Consider the following 25,100-nt stretch of genomic DNA (forward strand, 5'->3'; position numbering starts at 1 on the left):
GGTGAAAAGAAACATTTTGCTTGTATTTCTTCATTTACTTCTATAAATTGATACTTCAAATGAAAATAAGTTTACTTAAAGGCCTATTGCAGTCTGAGAGATGACACAACATAATCATACATTTTGAAAATTATAAAATGATGATAATACCCTATTTGTGTAGGGTCTGTGTATCAGAATTGTTTTCCTAGCCTTGGTCTCAAATGATTCCCTGACTAAATAAAGGTTAAATAAAATAATGATTATTAGACAAAATGCTAATTTGGGGTTCTTGAATCACAATATTTTAAAGGAGAAATGTGTCCTTTGTTGCTTCAGTAGCAGTAGCCCATAACTATGAAGATGTCTATATGTACTTTTAACCCTCAAATTCAAGTTTGCCATTCATACGTTAATAGATAGTTGCCTCCCTCTATCCAGGCCAGGGTGGAGCAGGCACCGGAGCTGGGCTCAGCCAGGGAGGAGTGCCTGCATCTGGAGTCGGAACTGGAGTACAGACTTACAGGCCTGGTGGTGGCATTGGACCTGCAGGTGGAGTTAGACCAGGTGGAGCCGGTTTTGGACCAGGTGGAGCTTGGACAGGACCTGGTGGTACCAGCTATGGACCAGGTGGTACCAGCTACGGACCAGGTGGAGCCGGCTATGGACCAGGTGGAGCCAGCTATGGACCAGGTGTAGCTGGCACAGGTCAAGGAACTGGAGGTACAGCTTCAAGTGATATAGTATTTTGTGTCGATGTCTTCCATGTTAACTGAGAAGAATGCTCTATGAAACAGGAAAACTGTATTGTATTTCATTACAAATGTGTTCTGTTACAGGATATGATGCAAATGCCAAGGCACGCAAATATGGTATGTCCAATATCCTTGTGTGTTGGAAAATTAGGAAGAAAACACAAAGAAAAGTAATTGTGTTCTTTTAACTTAATTAAAATAACCTGTTTTATTAGCAAAAATGAATGACAATATGCATTTAATAATAACTATTATTAATGTTTATTTTAGTTGAGAGAAATGTAAAGAAATACTAATATTATCATATACTAACGAGCATTCATATATCAATGCAATAATTTAACTTGTCGATAGAGACTCAGTAATGCAGGACGCTTGAACAACTCACACAGATACAAACAAGTACATGTAACAGGTATTATTGGTCAATAAGTGCTGCAGTTGACACAGATAGCATTTCAATCAGTTACATCACTCACTCTGAATACTTGAAGTGGTTGTTTGTGTAATGATATTTTGTGGATGACAGCGATCATTGTGTTTACAGATTCATTGGTTCGAGCCTCATGTGGGTTGTTCGGAGCAAGACTTTGAATACCTAAACGAGGATCTGAAATATAATAGCATAAAGAAAGCCCTTTGGACTGGCCAAACAGTTTTGACTCACTTTCTCGAAAGATGCTCAATCAAATGGTCTCAAACTGATTTTCACTGTAAAGGCTAAATACATTTTTAAAAAACGAATAAAATGAACACTGATTTGTAATGCCTCCAATGACAGGTATGAAGAATAGTCTTGGCCCTGATAAATTTATACCACTGACAGGTATGCTAAGTGGTGCCCTTGGGACCCCAGGAGGAGGACAAGCAGCTGGCCAGGGAGGTGTACCAGGAGTGGGAGCAGGGACTGGACAAGGCCAGGGATGGGTGCCAGGATCTGGGCTTGGTGGTAGTGGAGGAGTCCCTGGAGGTTATGGTCCAGGTACTGGTTATGGACCTAGTGGTTATGCACCAGGAGGGGGTGCTGGGACCGGACTTGGCCAAGGTGCAGGGCCTGGATCTGGGCTTGGTTCTGGGGGAGTGCCTGGTTCTGGATACAGACCTGGAGGTGGTTTACCTGGTAGTGGGATTGTTGCTGGCTATGGACCTGGTGCTGGTTCTGAAGGTACATTAAATATGTTGCTCTAAACATTGTAGAGATTTCATATGACCTTGTAACTTGAGCAGGACTAGAACACAGTGTGTATCTGGACCAATTGTCACAATGACCCTGTATAATGCTATGTTTTTTTACAGCACCATTGTGTTGCCAGTGGTTACATTAACATAAACTCTAGTGTTATGTTTTGAAAACTGTTTCCATGTAGCTCATTCTGACACCAAGGATTTGTTTAGGGCAATCATCAAAACAAGGTGTTTGTGACAAGGGGTTAAACAATGTTTACAGTTAGCTATTAATAATGCATGTTCAGAAGTACCCCAATGGCTAGGACTCAGCCCCACGTTAGAACAGGGCTGTCCAGGCACAGGTGCCAGCCAATGGATGGAAACAAACGTGTTAGAAAACTTGTAAGATACAAACAAATCATAATGTATAGGTATTATTTTACCTTATATAAATATCTCCTTTTATGTTGTCTCTCTCAAAGGATATCCTGGTGGGGCTAAGTCTCTCAAATATGGTAAGAATTATTGAGAAAGCTTTTTTTTGTAAAATGATGAAAATCCATAAATATTAGGGCTGTCATATTTATCTGTTTTCGGAATCTATCTTTTTCCCTTTTACTGTCCTGACAGGTCCAGGGGGAGGTGGAGGAGCTCCAGGAGGAGGCCTGGGTGTGCAGTTCGGTTTGCCTGCAGGAGGTTTGCCAGGTGGAGCCTATGGACCAGGGGTGGCTTTAGGAGGCAGGAGGAGGAGTACCTGGGGGTGGATATGGGACAGGGAGCTGGTCCTGGTGCTGGGTTTGCTCAGGGAGCAGGAGGAGTCCCTGGAGGAGGCTATGGACCTGGAGGAGGGTTAGTCAACAGCAGAGCCAGGATTCCTTAGGACACGCTCAGGTGCTACTGACAAAGCAACATTCTTTGTGTTGTACTTTGAGACAATTTTATCGGTTCTGTAAGCCTTTGTTTATATTCCAGAAACATTATTTGTTGCGCTTAAAGTAGCATTTCCCTGCTGCCCTCTTTACTTATTTACAGAATGTCCATTATGATGGTTTTAACATACGCCATCCAAATTGTTAATTTCTTCAAGCAACGAAAACAAGCGTTTCTACGTTTCATCAGTAGAAACAGACAAATACAATTTCATGGTTGAGAGCAAACCAAAATATCCAGATTTCATAGAAAAGTCCAGCTTTTCTTGTAATAAGGAATCATTAGATTGTTTTGCAATCTCAAAAAGACTCACAACCATCTGTAAAAACTAGTACTGCACCTGTTTTGAAAAACCTAACTTCAAGAGTGGAAACCTAGCTAGTTACTTTAAGGCACTCTGGATAAATGTGTCAGGTAAAATGTAATGTTTTTGCATTGTTGAGACAAGTTTAATAGCTCCATTGAACGAGCAAAACCATATCTATTCAATACTAGCAAAACACAAAGGCTACAATAACTGCTACAAAACAGAACTACATTTTTAGAAGACGGCTGCCTCAATCAACCAATTATGTAAACTTTCCTGGTGAAAATATTTATAAATATTCATTGTGGTGAATAATTGTCTAAATCTGTACACAATCATGTAGGAAGACAAAAAAGTGGTAGATTCATAATATGCTAAATAGTTTGGGTAATCTTTTTGTGCTGATTTCAGTTCAACATTCAAGCAGTTCAATTGGTCAGTAAGATTAACATCTTGTGTTGTTATACAAGATATGGACCTTGATCAAAAGATTCTGAATACGGACAAGGCATGGGTCAGGGTGATGGGTTTCTCTTTGAAGCATGTAGGTTTTATGGTCTTACCTTGTCCATAGACAGCTTACAGGGCAATAATGGGTGATATAATGGTAAATAGATCAAGTGATATAAAGCTATATACATTTCTGGGGATGACCTCTTTCTTCCTTAGCCGAAGGGGTACCAGGCAGCTATGGTGCTGGACAAGGTGGCTTTGGACCAGGTGAGAATATTATCTAGATTTGAGTTTGCCTCTCAAAGCTCCTTTCTGAATCACCACAGTTAAGCTGAAAACAGGACCCAAAACCACACTGCAACACCTCGTTCCACAGAAAACAGAGCATTATGTCATTACTGTACATATTAACATGCCATATACAAAGGAGACAATTGAGTTGGACCAGATGGTTATGGACAGCTTGTACTGGACCAGGAGGTTAAATTATGGTCCAGGAGGTTTGGTTGATTGTGGTCTCTGTGTCTTTGGTTACGATTGGCAGGTTACGGAACTCAGTCTGGATCTAAAGCACCCAAATATGGTAAGAATTTGTTATCCAAAATTATTAGATAGCAGCTAAATGTCCATTGCAAATTGGAATTATTTCTTAATAGATTTGGTTAGTAATGGCTAAATAAAAAAAAAAAGACAAAGTGGCCAGAAGAGGAATAAGTAATGAAACATGTTCACCTGTTCCCAGAGTTAAAACCAGTGTCATTCCCTCTCCTTTCTGTTGAATTCAATCAGTGTCATCAAACTTTCACTAATTAATATGTTCCTTTATAGGCCCAGGTGGGGCAGCAGGGGACCTTGGTGCTGGAGCAGCTGTCGGGACTGTGGCAGGGACAGGGACCAGGGACAGGGTGGGCGCTGGAGGTAAAAGTTGCTTATATTAAGGACAGAGTCTGGGGGATGCAGGGCTTATGGTTCCTATCATATCTGTTCTTTAATTGTGCCTGTCGAAGCAACCATGATGAATACAGTGAGTTTCAAACATGATGAATATAGTGAGTTTCAAACATGATGAATACAGTGAGTTTCAAACATGATGAATATAGTGAGTTTCAAACATGATGAATACAGTGAGTTTCAAACATGATGATGAAGATGTGGATGTTGAGGATGATGACGATAATAATGAAGACTTCTATTGGTACTTAGGAGTTGCAGGAGGTGTCGGAGCCACGCCTAGACCAGGCATAGGAGCGGGAGGAGATGGCACTGGGATAGGAGCTGGGACAAACGGGACAGGCATAGGAGGAGCAGAAGGTAGGCTACATTCTCAGGAGCAATTAGTCAAACTCTAAGGCAGTTTTATTTCAACAGGAATCCTGTTTGAATTGGTTTTGACACCTATTCATCTAATTTCTCCTGCTGTTCTCCAGGTGTTGGTGCTTGGAAGGATGGAGAAGAAGGTCTAAGTACGTGTTCAGATATGGGATATTTAGGGCATTGATGTAAATGTTTGTATCCCAAAGGGAAACCTATCAACTATATAGTGCACAACATCACGACCATTTGAGCCCTTAGTGAAGTCCATAAGTATTGGGACAGATACACACATCTTTTGTTTTGACTCCGTACTGCACATATTGGAAATAAAATGAAACAATTAATGGGAGGTTAAAGTGCACACTGTCAGCTTCCTACTGGAGGGTATTTTCATCCATACATTGTGAACTGTGTATGAATTGCAGCCCTTATATCATCATACCCCATTTAAGGGGGACCAAAAGGACAATTGACTGCTCAGATTGTTTCTTGGCCAAGTGTGTTGTTAGCTAACAAAAGGTCTAATGTGATTCTAGGTGTAGTGTTTGCATTTGGAGTTAGTTACTATTGTCTCTTAACATGAGGGACTAGAGAATTATCAATTTAGTAAAGCAGGCAATGAAGCAGAAACCGTCTTCATAGAAATAACTAAAATCATGAGGCAGAAAAGTCAAGTCAAAGAAATGACCTAAACAAGAGGTGTATAGAAATCAACTCTTTGGTAAATTGTCAGGAAGCAGGAAAAAAAAGACAGTTCAATAGAAAACTCCATTGAGCTTATCGTTTAGTCCTAGACTAGACTTAATCTGTGTCTGCGAAACCGGCGCTTTGTAATTTAAAGGTTACAGTCAAAAACATTTACAGCCCCTCATTTCATTCAGACAGACAAGCTCCTGCAATTCCATGCCATTCTCACTTAATTCCAACTAAAAGGGCCAGAGAACTGGAAGAAGTTTTATGTCTGTATATATCATTCTGGCAGAAATTGGAGGTTTAAATAAGACTTTTCCCCTTTTTTGTTGCACTTGAAACTTGGAATGCAGATGGAACCAAAGCACCAGGTGAGATAAATTTTTGTCACTGCATGGATCATAGCCATTCTAAAAATATTTAAAATGCTACCAGTTTGTAGTAGTTACTTTGAAGCCTGGGTGTTAGTCTCTTTAACTTGCATTTCATTCCCTTTACTCCATGTCATGTGTCAAATGTCATCTTCAAATATGAAATAATTTTCATTGGTGAGTTCAAGGAGAATAGGGGATTTAATCAAGATTCTATACAATGATCATCCAATCATTATGCAAATACTGGAACAACATACTGTAACATGCAGTAGATACATTTGAAGACTAGTTACTTTGTACCTCCAGGTGAGCCTGGTATTGCCGGTGGGGCTCTAGAAGGATCTGAAGGTTCTGGTGGCCCTGGAGACGGTGGGTGTTGAGGGATATTCAATTAGTGCATTTGCTGGCGCAAGCAGACATTTATACACTAAGATGTATTTTTTCTTGACTAAGAAAATGTTATAAACATTGGATCACGTAATGACAGGTTCCAGCCTTGCAGGCGGTGCTGCTGGAGGAACTGTCAGGGGTGATGGTCTTGGAGGAATTGGAGAAAAAACAGGTATTCCAGAAAACAACCCTTTCAAACATCACTAGTCCCAGTGTTAAGCTTTTGATGTTTGTGTGAATAAATTTTTTATTTTTAGCAGATAAATCTGGGGTCAGAGGCACGGCAATTGGTATGTTCACCTGACCACTTTGAGAGAAAACAACCATTTTCAATGGCTCTCTGCTTTAACATACACAACATTTACATATAATTAATGTAAACGATTTTCTTATCCACCATCATTAGATCTTTCTGCATTTCTAGTATAAAGAAAATGTAAAGTGATGGCAGTAAGGGTGGTATATAAACCACAGGACATAATAAAAACCTCAAGCCATATAATCCTGTTGACACATTTCTTTGGATCCTTGCTTTCACCTCAATTTTTTTATTTTCCCATTCTTTTCTTTACATGCTAACATTCATTAATATTATCTAACATATGCACATACTATTGTCCCGCTAATTAAAATGCTGATTCGGTTCCTTTCTGTAGCAGGAACTGAAGTGCCAGAAAGTAAGTAATTTAGAATGTTGTTCTACAACCCAAAGTATATACTACACACTCATTCAAGTGTTCTTTGGTTGGAATTCAAATCTTATTTTTCGTTTTTACAGTTGTTGCTGGAGTGGTTCAACCCAGTGGTGAGTTTGTGGTGCATTGATGTAATATCGGTGTCTGATTCATGGTTACATAGTCATTTTTAAATATTTTGTATGATATTCGGATAAAAAAATTCTGATCATTTGTCTTCATGTGCAACTATTAATGGAAATACATTGATATTAAATAAGAGTTTTTTTTCAATTGCATGCATTTGTGGCTGTCTCTAACCTCTCTCATATTCTTTCTCTGTAGGTGGATCAGGAGTGTCATCTGCCGGTGAGAAATAGCATGACCACATACTTGTATTAAAATTCAAATTAGTTTTCATCATTGCAAATTATAGATAAGAACTGGATTTGGATTTTCATTGTGTCTATTTTTCTATTCTGTGGTATGTACTTGGGTCATTTATAGTACCGTAACTCATGATGTGGACTCAGGTCAATACACATTGTTGACTTAAGAACTGGAGGTATGCCTGTACTGGCCAGTATTCACTACCAATAGCATCATGAAGAAAATAAATCACTTGATTTGATAATAGTTTGAGTAATTACATGGATTTGTTAATAAAGACACTTTAACAGAGCAAACTTTTGATGAGCCCATTTTATACCAACAATTTCTGTTTTAAAGAATACTAATCATATCCAGGTGTTCATCATTTTAAGCTTAAAAAATATTTTAATGCCAGTGAACAAATAATGTAAGTCTGCCTGGTCCAGGGTTAACGCTAGCCACATTTTGGATTAATCCTTTGCTGTGTGGCTATCTAAGCCAGTTGGAATTTTGTGCCCAAAATACTAATCAACATGTCTTCAATTGTGACAAAATGGTGCTAAAATAACTTTTTTGGCACCCCGTCTGTTTAAAAAGAAAAATCAAACATAAATTATAAGTAAAGTGTATCAACTATTTGCAACTAAGCAATTATAATCTATAAATGTGAAATAGCTGCAAAGTAACATTACCAACAGTCTAAAAATGACTGAAAAAATAACCAAGAACATGGAAACGTGATCTAGCTCAGGCTCTATAATCGTCAGTATATACACACAGCACATACTACATGTACCTGTACAGGCAGTGTCATGTAAAGTCCTTCTTCAATAGGTGTGGGAACAGGGGTTGGTGTCGGTGCTGACGGAAAACCTTCTAAGGAAGGAGAAACAGGTGATGGTTTTATAATATACATGATTTCACCAAAACAATCTGCTATAAAATATAAACCATTAAAACACTTCAAGTATTCGGTTTTGTTATGTTTCTCATCAAGGTGTCATGAAAAAGCTGGTCTGAAAGCTGTTGTCTCCTTATTGGTTCTAAAGGTGCTGCTCTTGGTGACGTAATTGGAGCGGGGACCCTACCTGTAGCTAAACCTCTGAAACCTCCAAGAGGTGACACACCTGGTGAAGGAGATGCAGATGCAGGTGCAATTCCTAGTGGTGTTGAAACAGGAAGACCTGGTGGATTTGGAACAGGAGGACCTGGTGGAGTTGGAACAGGAGGACCTGGTGCAGTTGGAACAGGAGGACCTGGTGCAGTTGGAACAGGAGGACCTGGTGCAGTTGGAACAGGAGGACCTGGTGGAGTTGGAACAGGAGGACCTGGTGGAGTTGGGAGAGGAGATGGACCAAGCAGCACTGATAAACCACCCAAAAGTACATATTTTTTTAAACACTTAGATAAGACAGTGACTGTCAACGTAACTCATATTAAAGAAGACATTTTCATACTATAATCTGCTGGTTTCTTTAACTTTAGGCTACGGAGCAGGTGCAGCTGGCAGCCTGGGTGCAGGAGGTGTTGGAGGAGGTCCTGGAGGAATAGGTCCGGACGGGGCAGCAGGAACCGGCATTGTCCCTGGGACTGGTGGTGCTGGTAGTGTAGTAGCTGGAACCCCCAAACCAGGAAAAAGTAATTCTTTATATCAAACAAGTGCTAGGAAATCAACTCAGCACCACAACAAGATTGTCCTGATGTCTTCAATAAGGTGATGTTTGTTTCTGTCTTTCAGGCTACAGAGTTGGTGGAGTCCTGCCAGGTCGAGGTATGCCGTAGTCAGCCATACACACATTGTTGATTTTGCAAGAGCATTAATAACTGGGGCTGGAGTAAAATTGGGCTCAGAGAAGCCATGCATAGGTCATTTTGAGTCATTTTAAGTTATCTGCATGTCTTTCTGGGTTTTTCTCTTGTATCTTTCAGCACATGCACATCCATTATATTTCTCAATCCTTCATTTAGGATATGGTGATGGCCAAGTTGGAGCAGCAGGACGAGGTCTTGGAGGGTATGGATATGGAGCCGGTCCTGGAGGATACGGCATTGGACCGGGTAGCTATGGGTCCGTACCTGGTGGTTATGAAGCTGGTGCCGGTCCAGGGGGTTATGGAGCTGGTCAAGGTGGCTATGGGGTTGGCCCTGGAAGATATGGGGCTGGAGCCGGTCCTGGTGGCTCTGGTGGATCCAAGACAGGGAAGACTGGAGCTGCTGGTGGAGGTCTGACTGGAGCTGGTAGCCTGGGTGCTGGAGCAGGTATAGGAGGAGGTCAAGGTGGAGCTGGAACAGGTGGCTATGGATCAGGCGGAGCTGGCACTGGAATTGGTACAGGCCCTGGAAAACCACTTAAAAGTATGTTAGAAATGTCATGCAACATTTATTTTTGTATACACAACTGGTCAATAGTTTTGGGGCACCCCCATTTTTCCAGTTTTTATTGAAGTTTAAGTAGTCCAAGTCCAGTGAATAACCTGAAATGGTACAATGGTAAGTAGTAAACTGCCAGAGGTTAAAAAAAAAGTTATTTGACCATAAACTGAAAAATAATGTGCATTAAAGAGTAATACAAAATGCATTTTTAAGTAAGGGGTTAATTTACAGTTGTCCTGTAGGAATGGAAGTAAATAAAGCCTTGAAGGTTGATACTAACAATTCATACAGGTGTCCCAAATTCTGTTGATTACTTACAAACTCGCTGTCTGTATAAAAGCAGTGTTGGAACAGACAGTGTTACTACACCCTCTTAACATTATTTGGACAGAATTGTACTGCAGGATATACAATTATTATTTGCCTTTGTTAATTGCCTTGTTGGTCAGGGTTCATCCTACAGCAATATAATGACCCAAAACATACCTTCAGGTGGAACTACCTTAGAAGAAAAAAACAACATGGTAGGCTTCAAATCGTGGAATGGCTAGGACAGTCTCCACACATAAATACCATCAAGCTGGTTTGGGACGAACCGGGCAGAAAGGTGAAAGCAAAACAACCTACAAGTAAAACACATTTGTGGGAACTACTGCAACATTGTTGGGAAGAACTGTCCGAACAATATTGGATTTCCATTGTTGAATGATTCCCATGAGTGTGTTCGGCTGTTATGCTTGAAAAGTTTGCTACTTTGATTAGTCAAACTTTTTGATTACATTTTGTGGGGGGGGGGGGATTGTCTTCCATTTGTTTATTTGTCCTATGCTTTACTTTCAGAGTATATTAACGAATTTCATTAAATACTGGAAAAATGTTGGTGTTCTAAAACGTTTACTCCATTACTGTACATTTATTAAGTGCTTTTAATAATTACTTCATTGAAAATGCATTTTCAATGGGGAATTAATGTTGCACCCTTTCCTTTACATTTTTTTAATTATGTAAAAAATTGCAGTCATATGATGTTGCTAAACCAAATGTATTCTTGTACTTTAGAATTCAATTTTGCATTGGTTTCAGGGCATGGGGGAACCAGTGGAGGGCCTGGTGGTTACGGTGCTGGACCTGGTGGCTATGGACCAGGAGGAACTGCAGCTGGTCTAGGTGGAGCAGGCACCCGACCAGGTGGGGCTGGACAAATGGGATATGGTGCCGGACCTGGGAGTTATGGACCAGGTGGAGTAGGGACCAGACCAGTTGGTGCAGGAACCGGACTAGGTGGCTATGGTGCTGGGACTGGAGGTATTGGGGCTGGACCTGGTGGCTATGGACAAGGTGAAGCTGGACGTGGGGCTGAACAGGGAACTGGAGCAAGAGGTACTTGGGTTATCATGGGCTGTAATTTAACAAACCTAACACAATTGTAAATATTAGTATGGGTAGTATAGGTCCATGTGTGTTAGAAGATGTTAACTACAGTGGGGAGAACAAGTATTTGATACACTGCCGATGTTTTCCTACTTACAAAGCATGTAGAGGAGTGTAATTTAGGTACACTTCAACTGTGAGAAATGGAATCTAAAACAAAAATCCAGAAAATCACATTGTAGGATTTTTAAATAATTAATTTACATTTATTGCATGACATAAGTATTTGATCACCTACCAACCTGTAAGAATTCCGGCTCTCACAGACCTGTTAGTTTTTCTTTAAGAAGCCCTCCTGTTCTTCAATCATAACCTGTATTAACTGCACCTGTTTGAACTGGTTACGTGTATAAAAGACACGTGTCCACACACTCAATCAAACAGACTCCAACCTCTCCACAGTGGCCAAGACCAGAGAGCTATGTAAGGACATCAGGGATAAAATTGTAGACCTGCACAAGGCTGGGATGGGCTACAGGACAATAGGCAAGCAGCTTGGTGAGAAGGGCAACAACTATCGGCACAATCATTAGAAAATGGAAGAAGTTCAAGATGGCTTTTCTGATGTATCAAATACTTATGTCATGCAATAAAATACAAATTAATTACTTAAAAATCATACAATGTGATTATCTGGAGTTTTGTTTTAGATTCTGTCACTCACAGTTGAAGATTACCTATGATAAAAATTACAGACTTCTACATGCTTTGTAAGTGGGAAAACCTGCAAAATCGGCAGTGTATCAAATACTTGCTCTCCCCACTGTATTTATACAGCTGGAATTGTAAACTTTATATTTCAATCAAAAGGACTGGGTTTAAATAAATAAATCAATGGTAGAGACAAGGGCTTGTCCTCATTGGCCAATCAGCACGCTCCATTCATTTATTTGGTTATTGCATTGTCAACAACTCCACTTAAACTGGGGAAAACAAGAGACCATCCAATCCTTTATAATTCGGCTATTAATGTCCCACATAATTCTGAAGGTCTTTGCTGCTTATATGAGCATATTTCAGATATTTACACATCCATGTACTTTGACCGGGGCAAAAAACATGATGTACAGTGGCTCTCAAAGGTATTCAACCCCACATTTTGTGTTGCAACTTGAAATCAAAATGGATTTAATTAGGAATTTCTGTCACTTCTGAACACAAAAAAAAATCCATAATGTCAAACTAAAAAAATAAAATCTAGAAGATTATTGATGCATAAGTAGTCACACCCTTTTACTCTGACACACCTGAATAAGCTGTGGGGAAACTAGTTGTCTTTGGAATTCATGTAATAACTGTAGTTGAATAGAGTCCGCCTGTGTGCAAATACAGTGTTTTACCTTATTCCTAACAACACAAAATGTTGTACATTTCCTAAAGAATCTAAAATAAACTTCTTCAAATGCACCAATCATGGTAGGATAAGATAGTTTTAAAAGGCATTGAATATCGCAAGAGCAACAGAAAAGTTAATTATTAAGAAAGGAAGGGAATTAGGCACAACTCAAAAACTGAGTATCTGGACGAGAAGGGGCATTAATCAGAGAGATCACTCTAAAAGAATGAATAGTCTTTCAGACTGAGAAGGGAGACACTGTGCACATTGCAACAACCTACTGACAACCTACTGACGTCTTCAAATGACCTGGGACTTGCGAGATGATTAAACAGGGACAATTACCTAAAAGATACAGCCAAAACGACATGGGAATAGCTTATAAACAAATAATTTAATTTGTGTAGTGGCCCAATCAATGGTGTGTACAATTGTGCATGATGAAAATTGTTGTTTACCACAAGTCCCCATCTAACTTGATGGAGTTTGAGCAATTTTGCAAAGTGGAGTGGGAAAAAGATTGCTGTGTCCAGATGTGCAATGCTCATAAAGACTTGGTTGAGCCAAAGGTGCCTTAAACCAAATTCGGATTTAGTGTTTGAATACCTATGCAGTCAAATATTGTTTATTTTCAATTTTGTATTAATGTAGAACAATTTTTAGAATTCAGTTTTTACTTTGACATTTAATCCACTATGATTTAATGTTATAGCACAATAAGAGTGTGTATATTTTCGAGAGTCATTGTATATTATGAGGTAATTTTGTAGACGTCAAAGGCAACTACTCATAGTGGTGTCAAATTACAGTAATTTACTTCATTGCTGCAACTGGTATTCTGTGGTGTTGGCAGCATTATCTACAAAAGCGCAACGCTACTGACTAACGTGATGTACTCCACTATGATTGCAAAATTCTTTGGTATAATGAGTATGATTGTTTTTTCGAAGTGTAGGGTGTCGGTAATTATTGAAATTGTCTTCAATTGTATACAATACTACATGTTAAAAAAAAAATTTAAGAGAAGTGAAATAATGGGCTGCATGAATTGCGCATGTGGTGTACTTATAAGCAATATATAATCTATCGGTTATTGACTGACTAATTGGATGTTTTGTGGAACACTTTTTGTAAACAGATATATATATTTTTTAACAGTTTGAAATTGCCAATTAGTATGTGTTTGACAACTCTGCTGGCTAAACGCCAACTGAGAACAGAATCCTATTTCTTTGTATTCATACACATCTCGTCTTAGATTTTTTTAAAATTATGTTTTGTATTGCAGGGTATGATGCAAATGCAAAAGCTCGTAAATACGGTGAGTATATCATCTTTTGACACAGAGCAATTTATCTTCGCTCCAGAAGGCCAAAACACTTTCAACCAGTCATGTTAAGTGCAGTTAACTGGAAGTTAGGAAAGGAAAAACAAATGTTTTGGCTCTCTGGGACCGGAGTTGTCCTGAATACATTTTTTCACTGACAGGTATGCTAAGTAGTCCCTTTGGAGGACAAGGAGCCAGCCAGGGAGTGCCAGGAGCAGGGACTGGATTAAGCCAGGAAGGAGTTTCTGGAGTTGGTGGTGGAAGAGGAGTCCCTGGTGGTTATGGTCCTGGTGCTGGGTATGTCCCTGGTCAGGGAGGTGCTGGGGTCAGACCAGGCAGTTATGGGCCAGGTGGAACTGGGGCCGGACCAGGCGGTTATGGGCCAGGTGGAACTGGGGCCGGACCAGGCGGTTATGGGCCAGGTGGAACTGGGACCGGACCAGGCGGTTATGGGCCAGGTGGAACTGGGATCGGACCAGGCGGTTATGGGCCAGGTGGAACTGGGGCCGGACAGGGTGGTTATGGGCCAGGTGGAACTGGGGCCGGACAGGGTGGTTATGGGCCAGGTGGAACTGGGGCCGGACCAGGTGGTTATGGGCCAGGTGGTTATGGGCCAGGTGGAACTGGGGCCGGACCAGGTGGTTATGGGTCAGGTGGAACTGGGGCCGGACCAGGTGGTTATGGGCCAGGTGGAACTGGGGCCGGACCAGGCGGTTATGGGCCAGGAGGAACTGGGGCCGGACCAGGTGGTTATGGGCCAGGTGGAACTGGGGCCGGACCAGGTGGTTATGGGCCAGGTGGAACTGGGGCCGGACCAGGTGGTTATGGGCCAGGTGGAACTGGGGCCGGACCAGGCGGTTATGGGCCAGGAGGAACTGGGGCCGGACCAGGTGGTTATGGACACGGTGGAGCTGGCATCAGACAGGGAACTGGAACTAGAGGTAATTGGACTGAAAATGACTGCTTTTAACTTCAGATCAATGGAGATCATCCTTTTGTTTTAATGCACATTTCCACTCAGATTATAATATAATGTGTAATGTGTGAACATGCTTTGCTTTACAGTATACGATGCCAATGCAAAAGCTCGTAAATATGGTATGTCATATTTTCAGATCTTCCATCAATTCTTGCAAGAAAATACTTTATCCTGATAAAGTTATCTCACAGGTATGCTAAGTGGTGCCCTTGGGACCGCAGGAGGAGGACAAACAACAGGTCAGGGAGGTGTACCAGGAGTGGGAGCAGGGACTGGACAAGGCCAAGGAGGTATACCAGGAGGGGCAACAGGGACTGGACAAGGCCAGGGAGGAGTTCCTGGATCTGGGTTTGGTGGTGGAAGAGGAGTACCTAGTGGTTATGGTCCTGGTGCTGGGTTTGTTCCTGGTGGTGGTTATGGACCAGGAGGGGGCACTGGGACTGGACCTGGCCTGGGAGGAGCTGACGCCAGACCAGGTGGTTATGGACCTGGTGGTGCTGGAACAGGACCAGGTGGTTATGGACCTGGTGGTGCTGGACAAGGACCTGGAGCTGGAGGTACTTGGATTGTAAATTGCTGTCTTTAACTTGGGATCAATTCATTCACTCAGAAGAATACAGATTTAGATTCAACATAATGTGTAATTTGTGACACATGCTTTGTATTGCAGGGTATGATGCAAATGCGAAGGCTCGTAAATATGGTGAGGACATCGTCTTTTCAGATCTTCCATAAATAGCAATGAAGAATATTCTTGGCCCTGATAAAGTTATACCACTGACAGGTATGCTAAGTGGTGCCCTTGGGACCCCAGGAGGAGGACAAACAGCTGGCCAGGGAGGTGTACCAGGAGCAGGGCCTGGACTAAGTCAGGGAGGATATGTCCCTGGAAGTGGACTAGTTGGCAGTTATGGGCTAAGAGGGGGCGCTGGGACTGGATTTGGCCAGGGTGGAGTTGGGACCGGACCAGGAGGCTACGGGGCTGGGTCTAGTGGTTATGGACCAGGTGGTACCGGTGAGGGTGCAGTGAAGCCAAACAAGTCAGGTTATAGCTCCACATCCTTACGGGGATCTCGCTATGGACCAGGTGAGTGAAGAAAAGGTCTTTTTTTATTATTATTTTTTTTTAAACATATTTGGACACATGAATATTTGAGGTAAATTCCAAACATATTAATTGATGAGGTTCACCCAATTTCATGAATCACAAAATATCAATAGAAACTACCTATACAGTTAAAATAAACAGAAATCTAATTTCTTTATGTTGAAAAAGTACACCCCAACCTGTACTATCAAATAAAATAGCTAAAATCATAATCAGGTGCACCAAAACAGGTGCAAATTATTAGAAAATCATTGGAGAGTAACTCTGCAGTGTCCAGCCCTCTATAAAGATTTGACATTGGTAACAAGATCAAAGTACTTTGAGGCCTTCAGAAGAAAGATGTGAGTGGGAGGGGTTACAAAACCATTTCCAAGCAATTCAAAGTGCATAACTACACTGTCCGACAGATTCTAAAAATGGAGAAAAGTCCAGACCACTGGCATTCGGCATAGGACAGGATGTCCCATTGAGTCAACTATGAATTCCATATTGTACCAGAGAATTGTTAAGGTAAATGTGAGGCCATCCGTCCAAAAGCTGAACCAAAAAAGGATCTTGCAACAGGAAAAAACACAAAGAAATAGTGATGGTCAAACAAGGCTTCATTAGAGTTATTTGGCAGCACTCAGATGTTCTTTATCACAATAAAAACCTTCATTGAAATGTATATGACAATATTGTTAACAATCTAGTCTATACAGTTTCTAAGACCAAGTCACAAACAATCCTATAAGGGCAGCTGCCAGCATTTATTGGTACTGAGCTTATATAACTCAGTCATCTGTCAGTAGAATATTACATTAAACAATAAATGCCCTCTCCAGATCCCATATTGTGCAAAAAAATTATTTGGGTTCCTCATGATGGCCATAGTTCAAACCCCCCGTGTAGTTGGTGCTGGGACACATAATTACATGAATTATCACCATCAAAAGATTAACATGCATTTCTTTACAACCTGCCAGACATTTAAGAGGCTGACAATTAGCTGAACATATGTTGACCAGTCAGTACATCATTCTTGGTTTCATGTTTAATCAGTTATCCAGCCTACATTAAAATTTTAATACAAACCCGATTCCAAAAAATTTGGGACACTGTACAATTGTGAATGATGTGGAAGTTTCAAATTTCAATATTTCATTCAGAATACAACATAGATGACATATCAACAGTTTAAACTGAGAAAATGTATCACTTTTTAGGGAAAAATAAGTTGTTGTTTTTTTTCTTCTTTTTATAACAGACTGCAAACGTGTGGGGACTGAGGAGACAAGTTGCTCAAGTTTATGAATAGGAATGTTGTCCCATTCTTGTCTAATACAGGCTTCTAGTTGCTCAACTGTCTTAGGTCTTCTTTGTCGCACCTTCCACTTTATGATGCGCCAAATGTTTTCTATGGGTGAAAGATCTGGACTGCAGGCTGGCCATTTCAGTATCTGGATCCTTCTTCTATGCAGCCATGACATTGTAATTGATGCAGTATGTGGTCTGGCATTGTCATGTTGGAAAATGCAAGGTCTTCCCTGAAAGAGACGACGTCTGGATGGGAGCATATGTTGTTCTAGAACTTGGATATATCTGTCAGCATTGATGGTGCCTTTCCAGATGTGTAGGCTGCCCATGCCACACACACTCATGCAACCCCATACCATCAGAGATGCAGGCTTCTGAACTGAGCGCTGATAACAACTTGGGTTGTCCTTGTCCTCTTTAGTCGGAATGGCATCCCAGTTTTCCAAAATGAACTTCAAATTTTGATTCGTCTGACCACAGAACACTTTTCCACTTCGCCACAGTCCATTTTAAATGATCCTTGGCCCAGAGAAAACGCCTGCGCTTCTGTATCCTCTTAAGATACAGATTCTTTTTTTTACCTTTTTTTGAGTTTTAGCCGGCAACGGCGTAATGGCACAGTGGATTGTGTTCACCGACAATGTTTTCTGGAAGTATTCCTGAGCCCATGTTGTGATTTCCATTACAGTTTCATTCCTGTATGTGATGCAGTGCCGTCTGAGGGCCCGAAGATCATGGGCATCCAGTATGGTTTTCTGGCCTTGACCCTTACGCACAGAGATTGTTCCAGATTCTCTGAATCTTTGGATGATATTATGCACTATAGATGATGATGACTTCAAACTCTTTGCAATCTTTCTCTGAGAAACTCCTTTCTTATATTGCTCCACTATCTTTCGCCGCAGCATTGGGGGAATTGGTAATCCTCTGCCCATCTTGACTTCTGAGAGACACTGCCACTCTGAGAGGCTCTTTTTATACCCAATCATGTTGCCAATTGACATAATATGTTGCAAATTGGTCCTCCAGCTGTTCCTTATCTGTACATTTAACTTTTCCGGCCTCTTATTGCTACTTGTCCCAACTTTTTTGGAATGTGTAGCTCTCATGAAATCCAAAATGAGCCAATATTTGGCATGACATTACAAAATTTCTCACTTTCAACATTCGATATGTTATCTATATTGTATTGTGAATTAAATATACGTTTATGAGTGTCCCAACTTTTTTGGAATTGGGTTTGTATATTTACTTCAATATGGCATGACACATTCTTCTACAGCATTGCTATGATGAATTCACTGACAGAGACCTCCCCTATTAGCCAATCACGGTGCGCATAGTAAGTAAGCTTGTTTGTGGAACACATCAACCCCGCCCTCTCTCTTAGCTTAAGACTTCACCTCGTTCCTTAGTACATTTGCTCTTAGCAACTTTGTGAATAGGTATTAAGAGGAAACCAAGGAATTTTAGTGCTGTTTAGGAGTCCTCCTAGTGGTAAGATAAAATTTTTTGTGAATACGGCCCCTGGGTTTGGTATATACAGCTCCAGGAAAAATGTTGACCTTTTTCTTTCCTTTCCAAAAAAGTTGAAAAGGAAGGTTTTGAGTGAGGAACAGAAGGGTTAAAATTAAGAAACCACTGCAAATTAAATGCTTATGTTCCTCACTCAAAAGTTTACTTTTCAACTTTTCTGGAAAGGAAAGAAAAAGGTGCAATGGTCAAAAATATTTCCAGAGCTGTACTACTAGGCAAAAGTTTTAGAGCACCTACATTTTTCTAGTTTTTATGTAAATTCACAGTGACTTAAAGAACTCTGAAATTAAAGCATAGAACAAATGAACAATTGGAAACAAAAATAAATTAGGGAATAAGTTTGTTTAACAAAATGTTATCTACAATTTTGACTCCTCAGGAGCCATGTTTTTGCAGCCATAAAAGCCAAACACACTCATGGGTTTCTTTCTACAATGGAAATCAAATATTGTTCGAAAAGTTCTTCTCAACACTGTTTAGAAGTTAGAATGAAAGTATTGAACTTGTAGGTTGCTTTGCTTTCACCCTTCTGCCCAGTTCATCCAAACCAGCTTGATGGGGTTTAAGTCTGGAGACTGTGGTAGTTCCGATATAACCTGGAGGAATGTTTTGGGTCATTATCTTGCTCTAGGATGAACAATGACGTACACCATTGCAAAATGTTGTGGCAGCTGTTTTGGTTCTGGGTGTGATTCACTCTGTGCAAGCCTCTAACTCTGGATCCAGCAAAAGAGCTGCAAACGATTACACTTTCTCCTCATTTTTGACAGTTGGTGTCACACACTGAGGAACCATCCTTTTGCCTATTCTTTTCCTGTTAGTTTCCTCCAGTTTTAAAGTGCCTTTAGTGTAAGAAATTGTACTCACTTTGGCTTTTTGGCAATTTCTCTAAAAGAAAGACCTATACTTTTAAGACTTATAATGGTCAGTCTGCCTTCCTTTGTTAATTGCTTTTTCCTCACAATTATGATTGCAATATCCTACAGTACAATGCTGTCTAAATAATGCTTACGACTGTGTAGTCTGTACCAACACTGCTTTTACATAGATAGAGATAAGTAATCAATATAATTTGGGACACCTGTAGGAATTGTTTGCATTAACTTTCAAGGCTTGATTCACTTCCATTGCTGCATTACAGCTGTAAGTTGTTAATGCTTATTTTTTTTATAACTGTGAACTGTACATTATTGTTTTGTTTTTGGTGACCTAAACTTTTTTTTAACCTCTGGCATACCTTTTTTCCATTTCAAGTTATTCACAGTACTTGAATTAATTAGACTTAAATAAAAAACTGGAAAAAATAAGATGTTCTAAAAGCTAAATCAGGTGTGCTGTGTTTACCTGTGTTGGTCAATTATAATCTTACACATACATACACCTGTTCTCTAGGTGGTGGAGCAGGACATGTACCTGGAGCTGGAGTGACTGGGGGAACAGGGGGAATGGGAGGAGTACTAGGTGAGTTACTAGGGGTGTAGCTATGAGGAGTACTAGGTGAGTTACTAGGGGTGTAGCTATGAGGAGTACTAGGTGAGTTACTAGGGGTGTAGCTATGAGGAGTACTAGGTGAGTTACTAGGGGTGTAGCTATGAGGAGTACTAGGTGAGTTACTAGGGGTGTAGCTATGAGGAGTACTAGGTGAGTTACTAGGGGTGTAGCTATGAGGAGTACTAGGTGAGTTACTAGGGGTGTAGCTATGAGGAGTACTATAGACAAAGGATGTATCAGCCGGTAGGCAGGCCTACAGTTGATTACACTGCCAGGTGTAGATATTCTATATGGCCTCTCTCTTAGTAGTTCAGACTGGGTGGCTTTTTCACTGTGTCCTCTTTCTAGATTATTATGGCTCCCAGGGTGGAGCTCACTATCAACCAGCTGAGAGAGACAGCAAGGGCCTATTAACTTTAATACCAGTGTTATCTTACATCTGTCGCTAAATATGGTTGTGAATTCAGACATGCTGGCTGTAGCTAGTTGTTTTTGTATCAGTATTCATGTACATACATTTACCTGTTTTGTGTTAGTGCAGGTGTAGATACAAACATACTTTAGTTAAGCCTGGATTAAATCCATTACCGGGTTATAGATATTGCAGCTTTAAAAGGTAATTTCTGATTGAGCAGCATATAATCTCTGTGAGCATTGCTTTTAAAAGCTGCAATGCATATAATCTACTTTTGGATAGAAGTGGAGCCTAACACACACACACTCACTAACATGTTGTTATAGTTAGCCCAGGTCATACTCCATAACACACCTGTAACTTTTCCCCATGCGCTGGAGCAGGAGGGGTACCTGGTGTTGGAGTGGCTGGTGGAGTGGGAGGAGTACCAGGTGGGTTACCAGATGAGATTATTGTTAGTGTGGATCATAGACTATATAAAAAATTGGTACAGCAGTTTGTTAATACTTCTTTCTCCATTGCAGGGGCTGGTGTCCCAGGCTATGGAGGTGTTGCTGGTGGATATCCAGGTAAAGGAGAACCACTTTTAACTCTGTCTATGGAAAGCAGAGACCTCACACTATTCTTATACTGTATTTTACTACAACCCTGTTTCCAAAAAAGTTGGGACATTGAGTAAAATGCTAATAAAAACAGAACACAATGATGTGTAACTCGTTTATCCCTATATTTAATTGAAAATAGTAAAAAGACAACATATCAAATGTTGAAACTGAGAAATGTTATTGTTTCTGGAAAAAGACATGCCTATTTTAAATAAAGTTGGGACAGGGCATGTGTTGCATCACTTTTTCTTTTACCAATACTCTGTAAGTGTTTTGGAACTGAGGAGACAAAGTAAAATGTTTCCCCATTCTTGCTTGATATAGGATTTCAGCTGCTCTACAGTTCAGGGTCTCCTTTGTCATATTATCAGTTTCATAATGCGCCAAATGTTTTCAATGGGTGACAGGTCTGGAATGCAGGCAGGCCAGTTTAGCGCCATGCTGTCAATTTTTTATTAATTAGAATCACAGAACAGTTTTCCACTTCGCCTTAGTCCATCTTAAATGAACTTGGGCCCAGAGAAGGTGGCAGTGTTTCTGGATCTTGTCTATATATGGTTTCTTCTTTGCATGGTAGAGTTTTAACTTGCATTTGTGGAAGCAGTGTCGTACTGTGTTCACAGATATTGGTTTTCAGAAGTGTTCCTGAGCCCATGCAGTGATTTCCACTACAGAGGACCCGAAGATCATGGCCATTCAATATTGGTTTTCGGCCTTGTCCCTTGCATACAGAGATTTCTCCAGATTATCTGAATCTTTCAGTGATATTACCGTAGATGATGAGACCACCAAACTCTTTGCAATTTTACTTTGAGGAACGTTGTGCTTAAATTGTTGCACTATTTGCCAGTTCAGTCTTTCATCGAGTGCGGAACCCCTCCCCATCTTTACTTCTGAATGACTCATCCTCTCTGGGCTGCTCTTTTTATACCCAGTCATGATAGTGACCTGTTGCCAATTCACTGAATTAGTTGTGAGATGTTCCACCAGCTTTTTTTTTTGCATTACATTACTTTTCCAATCTATTGTTGCCCCTGTACCAGCTTTTTTTAAACATGTTGTTGGCATCAAATTCAAAGTGGTCATTTTTCAAGAAACAACATTTCTCAGTTTCAACATTTGATATACTGTATTTGTATGATTTTCTATTGAATATAGGGTTTACAGCATTGGCACATCATTGCATTCAGTTTTTATTTACATTTTACACAATATCCCAGCTTTTTTGGAAATGGGGTTATAGATGGAGATTAGTTTTACCATAGATATTTACTCAAGGAGGCCATTTAGCTGAGCCGCATAGCTATCCAAGCTCCCGACTCAGGATCTGGTAGCACAGGTTTGAACCCTGGCTCGGCCACTTAATTACACCTTCTGTCCGTATCCCTCCCCATTACCCATCTTCCATAACATGTTTCTAAGCAGGGGTTAAACTGGGATGGAGCTAAGCTCCAGCACATATGGTCCAAATGAGACGTAGGGGGAGATAAGCTCCAGCACATATGGTCCAAATGAGACGTAGGGGGAGATAAGCTCCAGCACATATGGTCCAAATGAGACGTAGGGGGAGATAAGCTCCAGCACATATGGTCCAAATGAGACGTAGGGGTAGCTAAGCTCCATCACATATGGTCCAAATGAGACGTAGGGGGAGCTGAGATCCCGTACTTCCACTGGCCAGCAGTTTAACATTTTAGATACTACTGGAAAGTAGAAAGCAGTACTCCCCCACTTCCCAAATCCCACTTAACCCCTGCTTCTAAGTGTCAATAAAATAAGGAACAAATTGTAGCTGCTGGACCCCAATGTTGTGTAATATTACTGGCAGGGGCACATTTTTATTGACCAAATATTTAATCAGGTAGTCAACTTAGACATAAGTCTCATTTACAATTGAGCCCTGCATTCGATCTAAAAAAATCTCAGAAATACACAACTGTTTCAATTCCTTCAAACCGACCCAGAGGTACTCATTTCAGATACCAAGATATTTATCGGAAGGAACTTGTAGGAAATAATTTGTTCCATAAGGATCTACTGTGCTGATTTCCTGTTGTATTTCTTCTGTAGGAGGATATGGAACAGGAGGGGCGGGGCAGAAATGTAAGACATCCTGCTCTATCAGGGGTCTGGGTGGAACCTCACTGCAAACACATTATAATTCTTTACTGTCTAGATGTTGAAATACACCCGTGCACATGCTTGCATACACCCACACATGCTTGCACACAGTTAACAAATGTTAATCTTGATCTTGTTTGCTATTTCTCTGTCATTTAGGGAAATGGCTCACTGTTTTGCTTAGTATTTAATTGAATATCAATGTGTCAATCTGTGACACATGCTTCCTGAGCGTTGCTGGACACAAGGTCACAGTTTGTCACTTTTCTTTCTCTTTCAGCCAATGCACAGAAGGCAGCCAAGTATGCAGCCATGCAGGGCTTTTTGGGAGCAGGCAGCTACAGAGGTAATTGAGTATAACAATAATCCATATTTACCTTTAATTGCATATCAGGTATTCAATCAATGGCTCACATGGCTCTGACATGCTGTGATGCTGTTAATCCTTCAGGTGGCGCCAGCTGCCAGGGGAAATACTGCGGACGGAGGAAGAAGTGAGTGAGCAGCAGAAGGAAATGACCTCATCAACAACATTGTGGTGCTACCGCTTAAATTTAGACTATGGAGATTCTTCAATGACCAACAGTGTCCCCTTTACGTCTTTTGAAAGTTTGTATCTCTGGCTTTGTGTGACCTTTTATTCTGAAACTGTGATCATTAACGTCAAACTGTAGAGTTTGACCTATTGTAACAGAGTTTAGGATGATCATTGTTAATTTTATAATCACCTGTACACCTTTATCTGAAGTCATGCAGTACCCCTTTACCCATGTAGCTCCTACTTGTTTTAAACACTGATACTAAGGCCTCTCAACAGAGTGTCTCTAGACCTGTGTGTTTGCTGACATTGAACCACCACATTTGACTGTCTGTTTCCTTACTAACATCACTGAAGTGTACAACACCGCTGTCTGAAAGTATGCTATGGACAAGAAGGCCAAGACTCAACATTTGTACTTGCACTTTTCAATTTGCTGTACCTAATTTTTGTTTAACCCACAAATGTCTAGTTGCAAATGTTTAAAAAAAATCTGTCTTAAGGCATCTTGACATGGCAATATACACACTGCTGCTATTTTGACAGGCTGTCATGGGAGTTCACTTTAGCATGGTTTCACAGCCACTGTTTAAGATTTAGTACAGTATCCCCTCTGATCAACAGCGAAGCTTGTTCTCAGTATTCTTAGCAAGGTTGTGAGATCAACTGTATTCAATTACAATGCTTTAACTGAATATATAATAAGGTTTTAATGAGGCACCTGCAGACTGCTGAGATCCTACTATCACTGATGCAGAACTATGGGCTTTATTCAAGCCGTATTGTGCAAGCTCTGTATTTCAGAATAATTAAAATCTGAATTAAATGTAAATGCAGCATATGCCAGCTCAAATCACCTCTGAAATTCTACTGTACCAATACGGGTTAAATAGAGCGCCATGTCCTTTTACTCTGAACTTTACTTGTTTCTAAGTTAATTTTGGCTTTTTAAATTATGAAGAAAAAATGCTCACACATTTATCTAAATGTTTAATCTCCGTGTAGGATTTGAGTAATTGTGATTGTTTGACATTTAATTTGTAAAATTTTTATAAAGTGCTTTATTTTCTATATTTTCTTTAAATGCTCTGTCATGATTTACCAGAAGAGTCATGTTACATTATGTTAAATTTTGTAAT

The 25,100-nt window shown here is 40.4% G+C and overlaps 1 protein-coding gene across 1 annotated transcript; it reads left to right on the top strand.

Annotated features, from left to right (window-relative positions):
* The first annotated feature begins 1,412 nt into the window (after positions 1 to 1,412).
* Positions 1,413 to 25,100, top strand: LOC117592755 (fibroin heavy chain-like). The gene is made up of 34 exons (XM_034293378.1): positions 1,413 to 1,427; positions 1,591 to 1,899; positions 2,384 to 2,397; positions 2,532 to 2,749; positions 3,808 to 3,858; positions 4,136 to 4,174; positions 4,420 to 4,509; positions 4,795 to 4,902; positions 5,019 to 5,054; positions 5,949 to 5,966; positions 6,276 to 6,338; positions 6,457 to 6,531; positions 6,617 to 6,649; positions 7,016 to 7,036; positions 7,138 to 7,164; positions 7,379 to 7,402; positions 8,240 to 8,299; positions 8,455 to 8,787; positions 8,891 to 9,043; positions 9,144 to 9,176; positions 9,374 to 9,760; positions 10,862 to 11,158; positions 13,834 to 13,866; positions 14,034 to 14,813; positions 14,938 to 14,970; positions 15,043 to 15,408; positions 15,522 to 15,554; positions 15,636 to 15,938; positions 20,184 to 20,252; positions 21,081 to 21,128; positions 21,222 to 21,266; positions 23,373 to 23,405; positions 23,704 to 23,769; positions 23,875 to 25,100. Exons 1-34 carry the CDS (start codon positions 1,413 to 1,415, stop codon positions 23,919 to 23,921), a joined length of 4,260 nt encoding a protein of 1,419 aa, XP_034149269.1. The 3' UTR covers positions 23,922 to 25,100.

Source organism: Esox lucius, chromosome 7, assembly GCF_011004845.1.
Source record: "Esox lucius isolate fEsoLuc1 chromosome 7, fEsoLuc1.pri, whole genome shotgun sequence".
Classification (NCBI taxonomy): Eukaryota; Metazoa; Chordata; class Actinopteri; order Esociformes; family Esocidae; genus Esox; species Esox lucius.

Bases quoted from the DNA above. Each gene is read 5' to 3' on its own strand.
- LOC117592755 (XM_034293378.1), top strand. The intron at 2,750-3,807 runs GGTTAGTCAACA...TTTCTTCCTTAG, and splicing joins AGGCTATGGACCTGGAGGAG to CCGAAGGGGTACCAGGCAGC. The intron at 20,253-21,080 runs GTGAGTTACTAG...GCGCTGGAGCAG, and splicing joins GGGAATGGGAGGAGTACTAG to GAGGGGTACCTGGTGTTGGA.